Source organism: Vombatus ursinus, unplaced genomic scaffold, assembly GCF_900497805.2.
Source record: "Vombatus ursinus unplaced genomic scaffold, bare-nosed wombat genome assembly UNPS02014802.1, whole genome shotgun sequence".
Taxonomy (NCBI): domain Eukaryota; kingdom Metazoa; phylum Chordata; class Mammalia; order Diprotodontia; family Vombatidae; genus Vombatus; species Vombatus ursinus.
In genome coordinates this window covers 22,120,806-22,141,956 of record NW_020954580.1, presented here as the reverse complement: position 1 = coordinate 22,141,956, position 21,151 = coordinate 22,120,806, and the positions used below count along the sequence as shown (strand labels likewise).

At 37.2% G+C, this 21,151-nt stretch overlaps 1 protein-coding gene across 1 annotated transcript in view; it reads left to right on the top strand.

Moving 5' to 3' along the window:
* The first annotated feature begins 16,782 nt into the window (after positions 1–16,782).
* Positions 16,783–21,151, top strand: part of ICOS (inducible T cell costimulator) — a 29,241-nt gene continuing 24,872 nt past the window's right edge. Inside the window, exon 1 of the mRNA XM_027873464.1 lies at positions 16,783–16,898. Coding sequence (XP_027729265.1) covers positions 16,841–16,898 — 58 coding nt within the window. The 5' untranslated portion in view covers positions 16,783–16,840. The remainder of the gene's footprint in view (positions 16,899–21,151) is intronic.

Genomic DNA, 21,151 nt, shown 5'->3' with positions numbered 1-21,151 from the left:
TTCCTCCTTCTAGATTTATTCCAATGTTCTAGCTCAAGGATTGACAAACTATATCCAAATACAACCAGAAGCTTATTTTTGTGTGGTCCTAGGCCTAAGAATGGCTTTTACATTTGGATTTAGACTATGTCTTATAGTCTGCCAACTCATGTTAGCTTATCAAAATGATAGGAATATAGATTTAAGGCTGGAAGAGATCTTAGCAATCATGTAGTCTAATGACCTCATTTTACAGACTAAGAAACTGAGACCCGAGGGAGGTTACTTGAAGAAACCCAGTTTCCTCAACTAGTTATTGTTGTTCTGTTATTTCCAACTCTTTGTGACCCCATTTGGGGCAAAGGTACCGGAGCGGTTTGCCATTTCCTTCTCCAGCTCATTTTACAGAGGAGGAAACTGAGGCAAACAAGGTGAAGTGACTTGCCCCGGGTCACACAGCTAGTATGTGTCTGATGTTAGATTTGAACTCAGATCTTCATGACTCCAGGCCTGGCACTCTATCCAATGTACCACTTAGCTGCTGATTCTTCAACTATAAAATGGGAATAATAACCATACCAACTTCAAAGGATTGTTATAAGGATCAAATAAGATAATATTTATGAAGCACCTGACACAGATGTTGGCACATAGTGTTATGTAAATAAATACTTCTTTTTCTTTCTTCCCTTTCTTTCCCCTCATTCAAAGAAGACTCTGAGAGTGCATGCAGAAGAGGACATAAAAGAGACCTTCTGGGCCATGGAAAAGAAAAAGCCTGATCAGGCCTGGAGAAAGTCCTAGGCATTCCTGAGTCTGTACCAAGAGTCATGTCCACACAAGAACTGACGTCATGCAGAGACACTAGGATGGCATCAGAGACACAACAGGGAAGTGCAAATTCATTGACTTTACCTTGTTTGCAGTAGAGCTCATCACAGTGGTGAAATGGCAACACCCATGGAGCAACCTGTAACATGAGCCATATGGACAGTGGTGGGGTCAACCAGAGTGGAGGATGACTTGATGACCTCAGGAAAATGAAGAGGAGTGCACCTGAGAATTGAGGGACTCGTATATACAGTGTTTCTGTGTTGTCCTGATTTTTTTGGTTGGTTTAAATAAAACCCATCCTCTGTTTTATATTTTGTAGTCTGAATTCTTATGGGGAGCTCAGTATCCTTTCAGGAAAGGCAAAACAAGCCAGATACTGATTTTCTCTGGCATTTCTTTGTGTGAGAACATGAGACAGGTACTTGTTATGTTTTTCCTATTTGAGGGCACAAACCAGGAAAATTTTGTAAGAAATTCCTCCCAGACTCCCCCAAATTATACCTCGTTTCATCTTGTCAGGGACTAGGACCCTGAGGACAGATGAATTACACCTGAAAATTTACCATGCAGACTTTGTTCGGTATATTCATGAGTTCTGGTGGAGACAAGGTATCCCAATTAAATTACAAAAAAATTATTTTATTTAATTAGAAAAAAAAGAATAATTTCATTTAGATCAATAGAACACAGTAACCATTAAATCTACAGCAGGAAATAGATATAATAAACTTGAATTTGACAAGTCTAAAGGCTTAAGATTTGGGGATAAGAATTCATTATTTGGTAAAAATTGTTGGGTAAACTGGAAAGCAGTGTGGCAAAAACTGGGCATAGACCAATATCTCACAACATTTACCTTCTAACACTTTTTAACAATTTGTTATTTCATCAGTATGGGTACTCCTTCTAAAGGAGCAACCTCTGCTTGTCTTAGTAGTTGGCTTAATCAGTGACTGTGGATAAGAACCTATGAATTTGTTTTAGTATGTCATACATATAATATATCATGAGGCACGTCCTTGATGTCCATTCAGCTTGGTAAGATCAGTGGGAGCTTGCATTCTATTGGCAAAATTTCAATGATCCAGGATTGCCTCCAGATTACAGAGAAACATCACATTAATGGAAGCATTCGAAAATCATTCAATAACATCACATCCAGGCACAAGAAGGAAAATATTTTGTATTTAACAATCCTTTCCTATTTTTGAAGATCAAAGCAGGTAGAATGTTCACTTGTTTTTAAGCCTTTATCCAGTGTACATCTCCAGTTGTTTGATCAGTTGTGATTTGCTTTATTAGATTTTTAAATGAAATATCACAGTAAAGTCACTATAGGGCGTAATCAAACCTGGGGTGGCAAAATTCACTTATAATAAGTTCTTCTATTGGTTTGGAATATTGCATTACAGTAACTATTTCCTTTATATTTTTTCTGTCTAATTTACAGTGTAGGAAGGAAGATTTAGTTTAGGACCAAGGGAGAGAATATGAAAAAAAGGAGTGATACTGGAATCTGCTACTTGGGAAGTCATGGAATTTTTGTCCCTGATGAATTTTAAGGAGAGGGTAGGTGAGAATCTGTCTTATGTAGTTTGAGCATGATCTAACTAAGCTTCGTTGAATGAATTCAAGATTCTTATTCTGCTATCTCACTTTTCTCACTTTTTGTAGTGAGGAAATTCAATTCACTTCAAACCAACAAGCATTTATCAATCATCTTGCTAGGTGCTGTGCATAGAAAAGCACAAAATAGTCCCTGCTCTCAAAGACCTTACATATTCCTGGGAGTTACATTATATGTGTAAGAAAAAACAGAAGATAATTTTGAGGAAGGAGAGAGAGAAATAGCAACTGGAATAGGGGTAGGGATGAAGAAAGGCTTGCATTGGAGGTAGTACCTGAGCTGAACCTAGAAGGAAGATAAAGATTTAAGAGGCAGAGATGAGGAGGGGGTCCATTCCAGGCATGGCTCAGGACAGCTTGTGAAAAGGCATAGAGTTAGGAGAAAAAAATCTCAAGGCCCAACATTTGAAATGAATTGTGCATGGTCAGTCTGTGAATCATTGCCCAGGAAACAGATAAAGAGTTATTAATTACAGAATACCCTTACCCCAAACAGGTTTTCTTTCATAGCATTGCTGAAAGGATATGTATGTGTAGGGGGTGGGGTTGTTGTTCTTCAGTTATTTCAGTCACATCTGACTCTTCATGATCCCCTTTGCGGTTTTCTTGGCAAAGATGCTGGAGTGGTTTGCCATTTTCTCCAGCTCATTTTATAGATGAGAAACTGAGGCAAACAGGGTTAAATGACTTGCCTAGAGTCACCCAGCTAGTAGGTGTCTGAGGCCAGATTTGGACTCAGGAAGATGAGTCTTTCTGATTTCAAGCTCAGCACTCTAGCTACAGAACCACCTAGCTGACCCTAGAGGGTGGGAAGGAGAATCTGTATTTTCTCACCTGTAAATCAAAGGTTACTACCTTAGTATGGGGTCCAGGGCATCCATTTACATTTAGAGGGCCTGAGTTCACTTTAGGACTGGAGCATTAAAAAGATGGACAGATCAACACTGTTGGAAACCTATGTTAAAAATATTACCTCAGCGGGCTGGGAGGTAGGGGGAGAAGATAAGGAGTAGGGACAGGGTAAAAAGAGAAGTTGACAAAGAAAATCGTAAGCAAAAATCAGATGGAGGAAAATTCACAAATAGCGATTATAACTTTGTATGTGAATGGGATGTTTATAGTGGCTCTCTTTGTGGGGGCAAAAAACTGGAAATTGCAGGGATCTCCATTAATTGGGGGATGGTTGAACAAGTTATGGTGTATGGTTGTGATGGAATACTACTGTGTTATAAAAAATGATGAACTCAATGATCTTAGAAAGGCATGGAAAGACTTACATGAAATAATAAAGAGTGAAGTGAGCAGAACCAAGAGAACATTGTATACACAATAACAGCAATTTTGTTTTAAGAACAACTAAGCCATTTTGACTATGATAAACACACAAATGAAAAATAAAGGGCATATGAAGAAAGACACTATCTGCATCCAGGGAATGAACTGATAAATAGTGGTATAATTTTACATACACATACACACACACACACACAAACACACACACCTATTTGTGTTAAATTGTAGCCATCTCTAGGGTGGTGGGGGGAGAAAAAAAAGAAATCTACATGATAACTTTGTTCTGTATTTGGGAGGGAATAGCAAGTTGTACATGGTAGATTTGCGGTTTCATGTGCAATCATCCTTTTTATTGTACTGTGTTATAGAATTACTTGTTTTGTTTTGTGAATTGAAAATAAAATAAATTTTTAAAAATACCTTGGATTTGCATAGGGCTTTCTTCCATACAGTGTTATTACATGTTATCTCAGGTGGGTCTGGTGGTTCAGTATTGGAACAAAAATGAGACACTTTTTTGACCAAATTAAGTTTATTTAGCCATAGCATGGAAAGTATATCCATCAAATATATAGCAGTCATCCAGTTGAGCATAATTTCCCTGTCTCTGTGATGGCCATGATGGTACAGTGTTCAATAATGAGGGAGGAATCTGTTCCTCCTATGTTGGCTTTCATACTTTGACCACAAGGAAGATGTCAATAGCATGATCATTGCTCCTTTGGGCCAATTAAGCCTTGAGGACAGTTTCATGACTTTTTTTTTGGGAAAAACTAGCCTACATGGTAGGGAACCTTAGTAGATGGTACTCCTACTAGAAACCCATGTTATTAAGTAGAAGAGCTGGCATTTAAACCAAGTTCTTTTGACTCAAAGTCCAATGGTCTTTATAGTACAAGTGGTCTTTCCAGCGCACAAGGGAATTTAGAAGCCCTCTGTAGAAAGAGTTGCAGTAGCAGTAGAAAAATAGAGTTCAACAAAATAATTGAAAAGAACATGACTTTATATATGAAATAAATGGAAAATGTTGCCATGGAGTCCCTTTTATCTTTTGAAAGACAAAGAGTTCAGTACATAGAATGAAAGCTCTTAATTATTTATAGAGATGGAGGCTAGGGATAGCATGGACAACTGAAATCTACAGGTAACTAAGAGAATTCAAGCATCTTTCCTTATTATGTATAGTCAAATTTCCCTTCCACTCTGACCCAATCCAAAATATATATTCTTGAATCAGAATGATCTAGAAAGAAGCAGCAGAATATTTTATATTTTCCATTAGCCTTATTGCCTTTTCCAAGGTTTATTGCAGGGGTGCAGATTTCTAAGAAAGGAACAGGTTACATTAAATGTCACTTTCTACCTTTGGTATGCCCCTCTTCTAGCACAGAGTCGGCTCATTAAAACTGTGCCTGTGTAATGCCAAACATCCAAATGAAAAGTGAATAATTTAGTTAACTAACTAGATGTTTGGAGTTAGTTGGACAGAATAGCTTAATGACTGAGAGGATGGATTTAAAGCTGAAAAGAACATTGATGATCATGTAGACAAAACTTACAGATCAAGAATGTGGGACCCAGAGAGGCTAAGTAACTTGCCTAAAGGCAAGTAATAAATAGTAAAGCCAGGTTCTTTGGCTCCAAAGTTTTCCCTTTTTTATCCAGATGTTTGGAGTTATATAAATAAAACTTATTTTCACAGAAAATTTATTTTTCTCCTAAATTAAGACATATTTTTCAGTGTCTACTATGTGTTTTACAACTCAGTGCTATTCCAAACTACCATAATCTGTAGAAGGCAGCGTAATCCATCCATTTCCCAATGTTACAACCTCAGCATTACCCTTGATATTTCACTGGGGTGTCCCTGATCCCATATATTCATTCAATTGCCAAATCTTATCAATTCTTCCTCCACCATTTCTTTCAAATTGGAAAAGGGTCTTCTTTTGACTAGAAAAGCTACCATTCTAGTGCAAGCCCTCATGATGGACTATTGCTTTGTTTCAAGTCCTTCCCCTCTCCAAAACATTCTCCACCCAACTGCTGAGGTGATGTTCTTAAAATACTAGCGTGAGCTTGACACTCACCTATTCAATAAACTCCAGGGGCTCCCTATTGCCTCTAGGCTAAAATATAAATTCTTACGCATGGCATTTAAAGCTCTTTGAAACCTAACCCCATCCTTTCTTTCCACTCTTATTATACATGACTCCCGTTCTTATGCTCTCTATTGGAGCCAAACTGGCCTTGCTGCTCCTCACACACAACATTGTATCTGGGTCTTCATGCATTTGCACTGGATGTCCTCTATTCTTGGAATGCATTTAAAAACATTCTTCTGAGAAGGGGTCCATAGGTTTCACCAGACTGCCAAAGGTGTCCATAATACGAACAAAACAAAACAAAACAACACTAAGAACTGCTGTTCTTGAGGAGACAGTGATCTAGGACACATCGAAAGATTTGGATTCCATGGGATAATATAAGAAAAAGCTCCATTTTCCTTCTTTCTCAAAATACTTTGCCTTTATTTCATATTTATTCTGTATATACTTGTGTATATGTTGTCTCTCCCAATAGAATGCAAGCTCCTTGAGGGCAGGGATCATTTAATTTTTTAGTGTATCCCCAACATCTAGTACAACTTCTTTCTCTTTAATTTCTGCCTCCAAACTCTTCCATCTGTCTGATTCCAGGACATTTTGCACATATCCTCTGACTCCATCTTTATCATGCAATAGTAAATAGAATATAGACTTGGGTTCAAATCCCACCTCAGAAATTTATTGGTTGTATGACCTTAAGCTGGTTTCTTAGCCTCTCTGGGGCTCAATTTCCTCACCTGTAAAAGGAGAGAATTGGATTCAGTGACCTGTAACCTTTCTAGTTCTAAACCTATGATCACATGATCCAGTCCTTACTGTTGATATCTAGAGGTTTAGGGGTGCTGGGACCCCAAAATCATGACACTTGGGTCCTACCTGAATGAATTCAATCCAAGCCTTCTTTCAGCCAAAGCCAAGGTTTATTAAAGATCTGCCATATTGGCCATACTCTTAAGGAATCTGATCATTTGTGAGTTATTGGCTAGATTATAAAAATCTGAGCCCTTGGCTATACTCTTAAAGAATCTGAGCACCTAAATGGAGACAAGATGGACCTTATATACAAAAAGACTGTGAGAGGGATCTAGGGAGGATCTTGATGGGAGTGACTGGGAGGTCTGAGAATGGGGTCTAGCTAGGGTCAAGGGTGGGAAGTAGCTGGGGGCCATCCGGAGGTAATAGACAATGGAGGGCTGGGCTAGGTTAAGGATAATAGAGAATTGGGAAATTGGTCAGTGGATAATGAAAGGCCAGTTGATGGGATTATAGCTTCAGGCAAAATCCAGAGATTTGGCCATGTGGGAAAGTTTAGGGTTTTTCCTTTCTGTGGTCCAGATCCCAAAGACATGATATTTTTTTTTTAGGGGTGCAGATCCCATCCCCATAACTTACTATTTCAGATTATCCTCCATAGCCAACTTTGATTCTAAGATAATGATTAGAATACTTTTTCCCTTTGCTGCCTTTCTTTGTTCTAATCCATGGAAACCCTTTTCCAGATTTCACATGCGTTCTAAACTCCTGTCTCCTTCTAGAGCAGGAGTTCTTAACTTATTTTTTTTTTTTGATTACAGATCCCTATGGCAGTCTGGTGAAGCCTATGGACCCCTTCGTAGAATGTTTTTAAATACATAAAATAAAATACAAAGGATTACGAAGGAAACCAATTATATCAAAATAGTTATCAAAATTTTTAAAAATCAAGTTCATAGACCTAGGCTAAGAAACTTTCTGTCTAGATGAAAGCTTCTTAAGGTGTAGAGTGAATCCCCAGAGCTCACCTCTTCACTGATGTCTTCTGGATTTGTGTCTTAGGCATCCTGTCCTCTTCCTTTTACATAAAGTAATTTCAAAATGCTCCAGGTTAGTACCAACAACTACCTCACTGGAGAAGGCAAGTGTAACTTGTACAAAATACATATTTCTTTCCCTCCCCCCTCTCAGCTCAAGATAGTAAATCTTTTTTCTTCTGAAAAAACAAAACAAAACAAAACAACCAAAACAACCCAAAAAACCCACTACTGATTATGCCAGTAGGTGTCAGCCATTCACATAAAAAAAGAAAACAAAACCAAAAAACCCTCAAGCAATATCAGTTGCAGCTCATTCACTAAATGTCATTTTTGAGTTAAATGTTTTATTTCTTTTTAAACAGTTTTATTGATGCTTTTTTAAAATCACTGTCATTTTTGGAAACATTGTGCCACTTCCACCTCCAAACTGAACCTTCTCTAACAATAAAAAAAAGTTAAATAGTATTCCTTTTTAAAATATTCATTTTCACTTTTATTATGAACTTAAACAATACATTGGAACATTTCAATAATCAGTTAGGCCTGATTAGTGGAAATGAATCTCCTGAGAGGGTACTATTACTCCAATTCATACTTCATATTTCCATTGGGCTGGACCCAATTATTATATATTGCATAATTATGGCTTCAAATAGTGTGAATTCAAATACATTCAACCAGACCACTTCAGGGGATTCATTGTTCTCACTAACAGGGACCTAACTATAGAAAGAAGAATAAAAATGAGGGAAGTCTATGGAACTGTGAAAATGTTAAGAATAGTTTTCAGGAATTATTTCACTGTATCTTTGTGTCTTCAGGGTCTAGCATAATGCCTGGAACATAGTAGGCGCAAAATAAATGTTCGTTGATTTTAAAATAAAGAATATATTAAATTTACCATGGTTGTAACAAAATTGCCCTGCTTGTCTGTTCCTTCCTAAGCTACCTTCTGCCCACTGCTGTTTTTTTTCATGTTTTATTGACACTTTTCTTTCATTTCTTCTTGTTCTATCACTTTCATTATAGAATTCTATTATATCACTTTGACTAAATTTCAGCCTTTCAGTTTGAACCCCTATCAGAAGTCCCATGAGTGCAGCAAACAGAATTGAGTCCTAAAGATTTCAGAGAGAGCATGTTGTAATGACTTAAGGTTCTGAATTTGAAGTTAGTAAAACCTCAATCTCACTGGAGAAATGTATGTATGAACCTAGGGACTGTGATCCCATTTTTTCTAAAGATTTTTCTGTAGGACTGTTCATAACAAAACTGAATCATATCTTGATCATTTAAACACTTATGGTCACCATGAAGCATCCCTGCTCCTAATCTTCCCTATCATTCACCCTAGGAATCAATATGAATTAATTGCTATTATGCCTAAATATTATATAACTAAGTCATGTGTGATAATTCGGCTTTAATAATTTTCATCTCAAGTATGGTAATGCTCACTCCTGCTTCAGACACTAGATCTGTGACCTTGGGTAAATTGTGTCACTTTGTGATCTTCAGTTTTCTCATCTGTAAAATAAGGAACATTGGAAGTCAGTAACCTTTTTCTATGGTCTCTGGCAGCTCCAAATCTGAGATGTTATGCGTCCAATAGTCTCTGCCATCAAGGACCCTACTGGTAAGGAAAATGAATGACTTTGATGGGCATGGCATTGTCATGACTCAATTCTAAAAATACACCAGCACATTAGTGAAGAGGTTGCTAAAGGCTAACACTTGATAAGGATCCTGGGAAGATCGAAGTCTACCAGTACTGAGACTTGTCAGAGAAGTGTCTCACCAAACAAAATTAGGGGCTAGCAGAGCATGGAAGCCTTTGGTGCCTAGGAATTGTTAAGACTCTCCCTCCCACAAAATTTTTATAGAACTTCCTTACCCAAAAGAAATATTTGTAGACTTGTTCTCTAATTTTTTTTTAATGAAATAGGCAGCAAATACTAGTGTTTCCTCATTTGATCACTCATCTTGTTTAATAGACTTGGCTCTGAATGACTTTTAGCTGGTTCCAAAAGTTTAATCTAGCCCCAAAGGACAAAGGCTTGCCACTATTAGTATTTTGAAAAGACTATACCTCAAGCCCTGAAAGCAATTCTAAATGAAGTGCTTCAGAAAACGTCCGGAGCATGAGAAGAATCATTGGCCCAGCCTCCCATTGTGATTTCTTTGAAAGGCAACACTCATTTGGGTGTATAAATTCCCATATGTTTATTTCAAAATGAGTCACATTACTATTCTTAGTCCAGTGCCTGGCACTTAGTAAGGGCTTAATAAATGCTTGTTAACTGTTAACTGATTACATAGTTGCACCTCATAGGGTAGATTTTCTATCTTCTTTAAAAACATGTTGCCTTGTCTGAGAACGATACTGGAATTTTTTTGATAAGTTAATCACTTTGGGGATTAAAAAAAACAACAACAAAACTTCAAAATATTCCAGGCTAATTTCAAATTCAATTTTCTTCTAGGTTTCAATGAAGGATGGAAAAAACAGGTAACCCAAGAGGGAACCTGAGTTAATTGCTATTATTACACCTTGACATTCCACTAAATTCTTACACTGATGCCTCATCAGGATTTGATAGTGTTCTCAAAAGTTCTGCTGAAGTCACAACAAACTTTGGAAGGTCCTATTGAGCTAGACAGGCCTGAAAGACAGTAACAGAATGTCACTCAAGAACTAATTTAACTAAATTCCAAGAAGTGCATCATGGGTTGTCCGGCCATCAAGGGACAGATTCTTTGGACCACAGCGACGCAAGCATCCATCTGCTAAGGTGGGGAGAGCTCACCATCTGAGCCAGGAGAAGAAACAGTGCTCTACTGGTGATACCATGAGTCATTGGAAGTGTTAAATAAATTCTTCTTACACTGATGCTAAGTTAAAATAATTGCATTCCCTGCTAGTCCTATGTCACGGTATAATCCAGAGAGTAAACCTTAGTAATTATGCTCCCTTCTGGTATTTTCATCCTACTAGGAGATAAGAATATGTAGGTGCAATCATCTTGCTTTGATGTTTCTATCTGAGAATGGCAAATCATGTTTGGATAGTTTCACCAAGTGTGTATAAACACACTTAACGTGTGTGTGTGTGTGTGTGTGTGTGTGTGTGTGTGTGTGTGTAGGGGGTTTGATTCTGTGAATTTCATCCCTGATTCCACTTTCATTTAAGTTGAAAATCTATGGCACATGGAAGGATATGCTACAACCAATATATTTCAATTAATAATCAACAAATGTTAGTTGAGTACCTACTATGTGCCAGGCATTGTGCTAGGTGACTGAGATTTGAAGAAAAAGCAAAACTGCCCCTGCCATGAAGGAACTTACCTTCAGTTGGGGGAGACAATATCAGGCTTCATGTAAAAAGTGGTGTTGTAGCTATTTTGAAGGAAATCAGGGGCTCAAACTATGAAGTAGAAAGGTATTCACCTGCAGAGTCTAGGAGAGCATTTGGTTTTGAGCTCCAGTGCCTAAAAGGCAAGAATTAATAAACATTCCTCTCAATTCTCAGTATAGCAAAGTTTCCATACCACACACTCCCACCCCAGGCATCTGCATATACAAATCAAAACACTTCTAAGTCATAGAATGAACAAAAACAAACAAAAAGGCTTCCTGTGGGGTGAATGGAAATTTTTACTGGGTTAAATTTCCAGTTGCCTAAAAAAGTAACCTGAATATTGGAAATTACAAGCAATTTGATTGGTGATGCTTGGAGATTTGAGGGGAATGAGAAAGAAACCGTGTAAAACAGTTCAACATGAGGTATAATTCAATTAAGGGCCAGAGTTATGGCCGCTCAAAGATCATGTTTGGCCATGGGTATTTGATACTTGGTACAGGATATTTGGCCAGAAACTTCTGAAGAATAAGAAACCAGGCTGTTGTGGAAAGGCAAAGAGATTCAGATAAAATAAAACTCCACAACTTTCTTTACCCTTCCAACTTAGTACATGTCCAACCTTAATGGAATCATAATTTCTGTAACCTGTTTTTCCCCTCAATGTGTTTGCTTAGACTTATGTTTTAGTTTGTTTCTTTGGAAACTTTTATATCCCCCAGGATTTTGGGACTTCATCTGGCAACCTAAAGAAAGTACTGAGATAGGAGAAAAAGATGATGTTTAAAGTAATTTCTGGCCAGGATCACCACTGTGGTACAGTGGTCATAATCTAGAATGGGGAATAGTTTTTACATTAGCAAAGAAGAGGCCATCTTGTGTCTAAAATCAAGGCTGTGCCAGGGTAAATATGCACTAAGCAGGTATACTTAATTAATAAGCATTTACTAGGCATTTACTATGTGCTAAGCACTGTACTAAGTGGTGGTGATACACATACAGGTATCTGTCTCAGGGATCTCATAGTTCATGTAACATTTGCTTGGCCAATCTAATTTTATAATAATGCCATTAAAACATGACCAAACCCAATAGATAAGTGGTCAAAGGATATAATCAAACACTTATCCAAAGAAGAATTGCAAACTATTAACAATCATATCAAAGAACACTACACATTGATAATAAGAGAAATGCAAATGAAACTAACTCTGAAATTTTACCTCATGCCTATCAAGTTTGCAAAGAAAACAAAAGATAGACGTGTCCAGTGTTGGAGGGGCTATGGAAAGGTAGGCACACAAATGTAATGTTGGTGGAATTATGAATGAGTTCAACCATTTTTGAAAGCAGTTGGAATTGTGCAAATAATGTGACTAAAATGTTGAAACATTTGATTGAGAGATTTCACTGCTAAGTATATGCCCCAAGGAGGTTAGTGACAAAAATAAAGGTACCATATACAGCACAACATGTGTAACAGTACTTTTTTTGTAGTAGAAAAGAATCATAAACAAAGTAGATACCCATTAATTATGAAATGGCTGAACAAGTTGTAGTACATGAATATAATGGCATATCACTGTGTTGTAAGAAATGGCCAATATGATGAATACAGAGAAGCATGGAAAGAGATGTAAGCCAATGTAAATTAAGCAGAACCAGGGAAAGAACCAGGAAAGTAGTATGCACAATGACTATAACAGTATAAATGGAAAAAATAAGAATAAAATAATTGACACTGAATGCTATAAAATGATAGTCAAGCATGGCCCCCAGAGGAGATGTTAGAAGACACTTCCCTCAACTTCTTTATGGAGTTGGGGGATAATGGATGTTTAACACTACATGTAATGTCAAACTTTTTCAAAGAGTTGGTTAATTTTGCTGAATTGTTTTTCCCCCTCTTTTTTATTCTGTGTTATAAGGGATTGATCTCTGAGACAAGGAGCTTGAGAAGGATACTTTGGAAAATGTAGGTTATATGAATTAATTTATTTGTCCCAGAAAATTATAAAACCCAAACCCCAATTTTTTTTAATGTAGGCCAGTTGCCAGAGCTCATTCTTGTTGAACCTCTCCTCCAGCTCCAAGAATGGCTTAACATAGTCTCATAAAATGTCCGCTTTCTTCTTCCTCTCTCCCAACCTAAGGCGGTCTCAGAGACTGCCTAGATAGCTCTAGTTTTTTCCAACTTGGCCCGCCAGCTAAGCTAATCACCAACAGGGGGAGCTCTTTGCTTTATCTAGCCTTGCCCTTACTGCTTAGTCAGCATAATCTTTACTCAGAAAAGTTCTTTGTCCATTGGACTCCCATAGAGTTTTGGTTAGAGATCATTGCTGGGAAGTGCTTGCCTCGTTAGTGCATGGCTCCTTGCACTTAAAGAAAATTTTTATTGATGTTTTCTATTTCTTACATCATCATGTATCCTTCCTCTTCCCACTTCCAGAGCACTGTTCCAGATGACTTTTGGAAAGGGGAAAAAGGGGAAAAAAAAGTCAATACAACTGATCAATATATTGAAAGAGTGAAAACAAATGCAACATGTAACGCTTGTGTACCTTCTACCTCAACAAAAAAAGATACTTGGGGGTATCTTCTCATGTGTCTTCATAATTTTTGATCTTTATAATTTTGTTACATTTGCTTTTGATTTTTTTGGTGTATTGCTCTTTCTATTTATACTATTTTATTTACTGCATATATTGTTTTCTTGACTCTGCTTTCTTTAGTCTGCATCAGTTCATATAGATCTTTCCATGCTTCTCTGTATTCATCATCACACATAATTTCTTACTGCATTCCATTAATGTACCAAATTTATTTAGCTATTGCCCAATAGATGGGCATTTACCTTCTTTTCAATTTTTAGCTATCACAAAAAAAATGCTGCTATAAGTATTTTGAAGTATATAAAGATTTCCTTAGGGTATAAGCTCAGTAATGGAGTGGATTCAAAGGGTATGGACATTTTAGTCACTTTATTTACATAATTTCAAATTGCTTTCCAAAATAATTGTGTCATTTCACAGCTTCACCAACCATGTATAAGCATGAACATCTCTCCACAATCTTCCATTGTTGACTGTTGTAATTTTTTTGGGTCATTTTTGCCAATTTGCAAGGTATGAAATGAAACCTGAGGGTTGTTTTGGTTTACATTTCTCCTATTAGTGATTTGGAGCATTTTTTCCTGCAGTTCCAAATACTTTTTATTTCTTCTTTTGAGAATTATTTATTCATATCCTTTAATCATTTACCTATTTGAGAATGGCTGTTAGTCTTATGCATATATATATATATATATATATATATAATCAATTGTTTCTATGTTTTGGATACCAAACCATTATCAAAGAAATTTGATATGAAGATATTCCCCCCATTTTACCACTTCCCTTCTTCTTCTAGGTGCATTAATGTTGTCTGTGCAGAAGCTTTTCAGTTTTCAGTTCCCTCTTCTACTGTAGACATGGTATTATATTCCTTCAGTTACTTTACCTTAATCTTTTTTTAAGGTGGCCCTGTCCCCACTAGCTCTCTTTCCCTCCCCTCTGAGCCCCTCTTTCTATTTAATATCCTCCCTTTCTATCTTCCCCTTACATTTTTGGTTCCCCTTTCTGAGAAGTATTTCTCTCATTTTCTTCATCTTCTTATCCTGTTTATTCTAGACAGTTGTTTGCTGAGTTATGACCCACATAATTATCTCATCTCTCTCTTCAAGTTCTCCATTCTAGGGTCTCTCCTTTAGTTGCTTTCTGTGACTGCCTTGTAGGGTTTGCCTTGTGGATTCCCCTTTTCCATTGTGCCACACCTCTAGAACAATGACAAATATTGCAAGTGTCAGAAAGGATGCTGCCCATAGAAGGACCCCTCCCTCACTAGTTTTTGATTATGCAGCCCAACTCTGATCTATACTCTCTTTTATTGATCATTTTTTTCTATATTTGCCTGAAAATGTCCTCCCTGTGTGTATGCTCACACACTTCTCCAGATGCCAGTTGTCTCCAAGAGCTGCAACTCCCTCCCTCTCAGAACAAGTAGACTTTTCCAAGCACCAACTCTTTTAGGCTTCATCCAGTGTAAAGTCCTCATTTCCCTTCACTGACCATCTCTCTTCATCCATGGAGTATTCATCACTGGAACCCACCTCACCTCCAAAGAAAGGCCTTCTTCCTTTTTTCTCCCTTTTCAATCTTTCCCCCTCCTCTTCTTCTCTTCCCCTATACCCTCTTCTCTTTCTGAGACCACAGAGGTCATCTTCTTCTCATTTCTAGCCCTTGATTTGACCCTTACAGCCCATCACTCACTCATCTCTAACTCCCTGTTCACCCCTCTCCTTCTTTATGTATCCTTTCATGTTGTAATGTAGTCTCACAAAAGAAGCTTTCACCTGTAGACAGTATGTTGGCAGGTTCTGTTTTTGTCCTCATCTTCATTGGTACCCTGCTCCTTGTACTTTGAATCCTACCTGGCAAGTTCTGGTTTCAGTTTTCTACCTATGTAACTGAATGTCCCCTGAACATTGTTTTACTCAATGTTTTTATGGGGCCAAATAATGAATAGCAGACTGATGTAACATTTTGTCTCTTGGACTATTTATTGCAGCCTGAACCCCAGACATTGCCTCCTATTACATCCTTGTGGTCATCATTGTTATGCTTGGGACCCTGTTTTTGCTCTAGACTCTACTTTATTTCTTTAGCCCCTATAGCTCAACTATATGTCTGTAGATATGTTGTAGGCACAAATATCTTTTTTTCATGTTTTAATTTCTAGAGCTTACCACAGCACTTTTCATAAATTGGTTTTTCACCAAATTTTTATTGAATTGAATGGAACCCTAACCATTCCACATTCTGACTGTTCTAGTTAGTGAAAGACAGGGTGGTATAGTAGAAAGAGCACTGCCCTTGGAGTCATGACAATGCTCTTAATCCTAGCTTTCATACTTACTTACTGTGTGACCATTGGCAGTTTCCTCATCAGTAAAATAGCATGTGCTCAATTTATCTTAAGAGGGGCAGCATGGCATAGTCAATAAAGTGATGGCTTGAGAGCCAGGAAGACATGGGTTCATGACTCATCTCTGAGTGACTCTGGGCAAGTCACAGCCTCACAGAACCATAGGCAATTGTCAAGACCATAAGTTGTAGAGAAGGTGCCAACTGCATTGGTAGAGAGAGTCCCCTTATTCCTTATCTAGGAATTACTGACACCAATAAAAGATTTCACCTATTTCCTATTTCCATCTCCCTATTTCTATCTACCTACCCCTACCTACATGAGACTGTTGGAGGAAAGTTCTTTATAAATTTTAGGTATTATATAAATGTGATCTATTGCTTTCCTTTCTCCTTTTCTTATCTTTCTCCAAAAGCTCTGCCAACTTTAAAAACAACAGAATAATTTGGAATATGTGAGAATATAGCTAATTTGCATCACTTAGTTGACTAAGAAATACTTTTATTCATAGGAGTTGATAATTTAGGGAAAGTACGTCTAGGGGAACAAAGGTAACACTGAGAGAAATCCATATGTGCTTTATGGCAAACAGTCCAGTAATACAGTAACATGTGTTCTCATATTCAGAACAATTTTTCATCTCTACATTATTTTGCCAGTAATTCATGGACACATTTATCTTTCATTTTCACAAGCCACAATAACACCAATATAGCCTTTGGGAGCTAAGTGAAAGCCTTTGACCTTGGGCTTTTGCATAACTCTCAACTCAGCCCCCACACAACACACTTCCTCCCTAGAGCTTAGAAAAACAACTGAACACGTGAACACGACAGCTTTGAAAAGTTCTGAGAGAGTGGTAGCATCTGTTTCAGGCAAATATGAAGATAGACATCTTACTTTTTGTTCTCCTCGGCCTCCAGGCTAAAATTCTAGCAGGTGAGTAGCCCTACTGTGCTTTTCTTATTACTTTATAACCCATAAAGAGATTAAGAACATCATGGCAAGAAAAGCCAAGGACCAGAGGATGGGCTTGGGGAACTGGGAATTGTAAGAGAAGATTTATGTGCCTAACTTTGGGCCTGTCACTGAGGTCAGACTCAGTTTTTGTGCTTCCATTATTTATTACCTGTGATGTTGTCTTCTTTTGCTAAAGAAAATGGCACAGGCTGTTCTATAACATTCTTGTTATCTTCTTGGAGTTACCATTCACTGCCAGGAAGTAGGATTCTACTTTCCTTCTCTCCTAGAGAGATACAAATTAAAATGACTTCCGTCAATAGGATTTAAACTGCTAAGTTACTTAAAATAAATAGCACTCATATTTGGAATGAGAGTTCTTATTTTCTAGGAAAATCAAATAGATGGTCTTTGAAGAGGAGCATTTTGATATTTTCATCTTTCCTGTGGTCTGAGGCTCATAACGCCCAGTTAGCCACAGAATTTTCCTTGGCATTGGGTGATATGAGCTTTCCCTGTAACAGGAACTTACAGGATGAATGGAACAGGCAAGAGGACACTTTTATTTTGGAGGCCCCCCCCATCTTTACACTGGTTATTTATTTTCTTTTAACAACAAAATGTTCATTCAAGGCCCTCATAAAAATACTTACATATTTTGATGATATTTACATAAGGGCTTTTGGTATATATTATTTATAAACTATAAAAAAGGTCCCAAAGTTATTCTCACATGACTCCTTTTTAATAGAGTTGAGATTAAACTGTCCTTGTCTCTAACTCAGAAAAACAGTGGGTGATGCCTTATTTCATGTTATTTTTATTTGCTCTTCAACTCTGTGCCATATTCTTGATGGCTGGGAAGGCATACAACTGAAGTGATACATGAGAAGGAAGTGCTGCTAACTACAGAGCTGAAAGAAGACAATTTGACAGGCTTAATCACATCAGTAAACATATTTTGGAGTGATACAGAGACAAACACTTTAATTTGCCTCCAAATTTTTAAATGACTCTGTCTTGACACAAATGTATGTGCCTGGCACTGTAGTGATACAGGATGAATCGATGGCACTGGAGGAAAAAAAAAAAACCTGATTAAGTGAGGCCCATGAAGTCTTCAGGACACACAGACCTTGTGGTTGTTCTAGGGGATGTATAAAATTCACTTCCAGGCCACCATTGTTACACATTTGCCTGTGCTTTCCCTATAAATGAAAATCTATGATTAGTTAGAAGGAATGGAGTCTGGATAGCATTCATTTATTTAAGAGATGTTTATTCAGGGCATGCTATATGCAAGACATTATGCTTGGTAATGAGGGAGATATAAAAATGAATAAGACATGACCTCAGGATGCTTATATTTGAATAGGATTATTGATTTTTCTTTGTACTCCCAAAGTGTGTTGTTTTGAGGAACAGTCAAATAACATCAAAGGGCACTACAACATCAATCTGAGTGTGTCAATTAGATTCCAAGTTGCTTTTGGTAATATTAACTTTTTTTCACAACTCTGTGATATAAGTGCCGTTATTATTCCCATTTTTACAGAAGAGGAAATTTAGACTAGATATTTGTGCTTTATGTGCTTTAGATACTAAGGTATCTAAATACCTTAGATGAGGTATTTCAAGTCAGCAAAGTGATTTTTTAAAGTCTGGATAGTAATTTAATCTTTCTAGAGTACAATTAATCTCGCGTCATTTTGACATTTATTCGCTGAATTTCATAGTAGAAATAGCACCAGGGACACATCTTATTTTCATTCGATGGTTAAAGAAACTGAAGCACCAGTGACTAAGGACACATAACTATAACAATAATGATAATGATGATCATATGAAAAAAACTCTGCCAAATTCTATAGATTAGCACAGTAGCTGTGATTCAAGGATCTCAAAGCAGAAGCAGAATGCAAGCAGTGTTGTAGAATTTAGAGTTCTAGAGGGAGGGGGCTATTTCAGTTTGTCTTTGTGTCCGAAGTACCTATTACAGTGGCTGGCACTTAGTAGATGCTTAATAAATATTTCTTAAATTGAAGGCAGGGCAGGAATAGAAGGAAAGAGAGTTTAGGGCTTGTAACTCCCATGTGATTTCCCAGACGTGTTCTGAAATTCATGTGAAAATTGCAAATAGATCATGATAATGTGGATAAGTAGTAGAGGTTGATCAATGAGGGAATTTTTTATTTATTCTAGTTCTCCTTGAGTCTCCAATAAAAAGTTTAACTGAGTCTAAGTTTTATTAATTATGGTGGTTATTATCTATTGTGCATAGAACAGCAAGAAGTAGCTAGGTAGCATACATGCTGAGCTCAGAATCAGGCTGACCTGAGTTCAAATCTCACCTGAGATACTTACTATTTATGTGACCCTGGGCAACTCACTTAACCTTTATATCCTTCAGTTTTCTCAACTGTAAAATGAGGATTAGAATAGCACTGGCCATACAGGTTTGTTTTGAGGATCAAATGAGATATTTGGGAAGTGCTTAGCACAGCATTTAGCACATAGTAGGTGGTTAATTCTATATAAAGCAGCTTTGACTAAGTAGGTAATTTCTAGTTTTTAACTGCATTTAAAGGCTACTAGTAATCTAATCTTTCCTAGCTTCATCATTCATTTGACAAACATTTATACAGCAACTCTTTTATTTTTGTTATTGTGTTTCTAGCACAATGATTGGTACATAGTAGATACTTAATAAAGGCTTATTGATTAATTGATGAAACTGCTTTGTATAAAACACTGTGTTATTCCTTCCTCTGCCAGAAAGCATTAGGAACGTTTATTGAAGCAATGTAAACAATGTAAATATATGTATATGTATATGTGTATATATGTATACATATATGTGTATATATCTATATGCATATGTATATATCTATACACACACAGTGTGTATATTATATATATATACATTGTATATATATATACACATTATGTGTGTGTATATGTGTGTGTATACACACACACATACACACATATATATATACACATATATATATACACATTATATACAGTGGCTGGAACATGGGCTATTCATAGGTCCTATCCCACTACTGATCAACAGAGAAGCTTTAATATACTTCATTTCTGACCTGGTCCTATGATTCTTAGGCAACCTAGTGTCCAATCCTGTCCCCCTTCCCCCACCTCACAGGAATTAGTACAAATATCTTATCAGCTTATCTCTACTGCAGCTCAGAAACCCCAAGTTCATGAAATCCTTCTGTTTCAATATTCCCAGCAGCTAGGATTATAGGCATGTACCACCATGGTCAGCAAATTTTACAATATTTAAAGAACCTTCGTGTTCTTCATAGCCTGGGCAAAGGTCAAGAATGGTCTAAATATATCCATATTTACCAAGGATGAAACGGAAGTTCCTCGAGGTTAAGTGTTGTGGCCAGAGTAAGATACCCATGTGGCTTGTCAGTGGCAGATCAGAGATTAGAATTCAGATTTTATGGCTCTTAATCCACTGTCCTTTTCACTCTACACACAAGTTCTTAGACTTCATGCTTTTCTTACCCATAAGGAGAAAAGTATTTCCTTTCTTCCTGACACTGAGTTAAGAACCCAGAAGTTATCCCACAAAAATAGCATCTTTCTATGCTGCAAGTGACTTGTATACTAAATTTTCCCCATTCTTTTAAGTTCTAACTGCCTGTAATATATCTCAGCTCAGCATGTGTACAGCTCACCCAACTGTTCCACTTAATGTATCATCTGCCATGGCACGCTATCCCCAATAACAGCTTCTTGAGTCAGAAGCTGTCTGGCAGTTTCGTTAATGAGTCGAAGTACAGAACACCTTTTGTTCTTTCCTGGTCTAGTAAGCACCCATGGGGCTGGCTGAAAGTAAAAATATGTCTTTGTCTACAAATGAAATGGGGTTTAAATTGTGCAAGGGTTTCCCACCCTCATATTACAAGCCAAACATGTCTATCTCATCTTGGGGAAAATACACATGTGTGCACGCGCGCGCACACACACACACACACACACACACACACACACACACACATGAGTTGGGTGTTCTTTGTTCCTAAAACATGCTCCTAAAGTAAAGGCTATTAATATACATGTTAGCATTATTAACACACTTCACTTTTTCGGTGAGTACTCATGAAAACATTACTTAGTACAAGATTTAACAATAATAATGAAGATAATGATAAGAGTTAGCATTTATATAATGCTTTAAGATTTTCAAATGCTTTGCA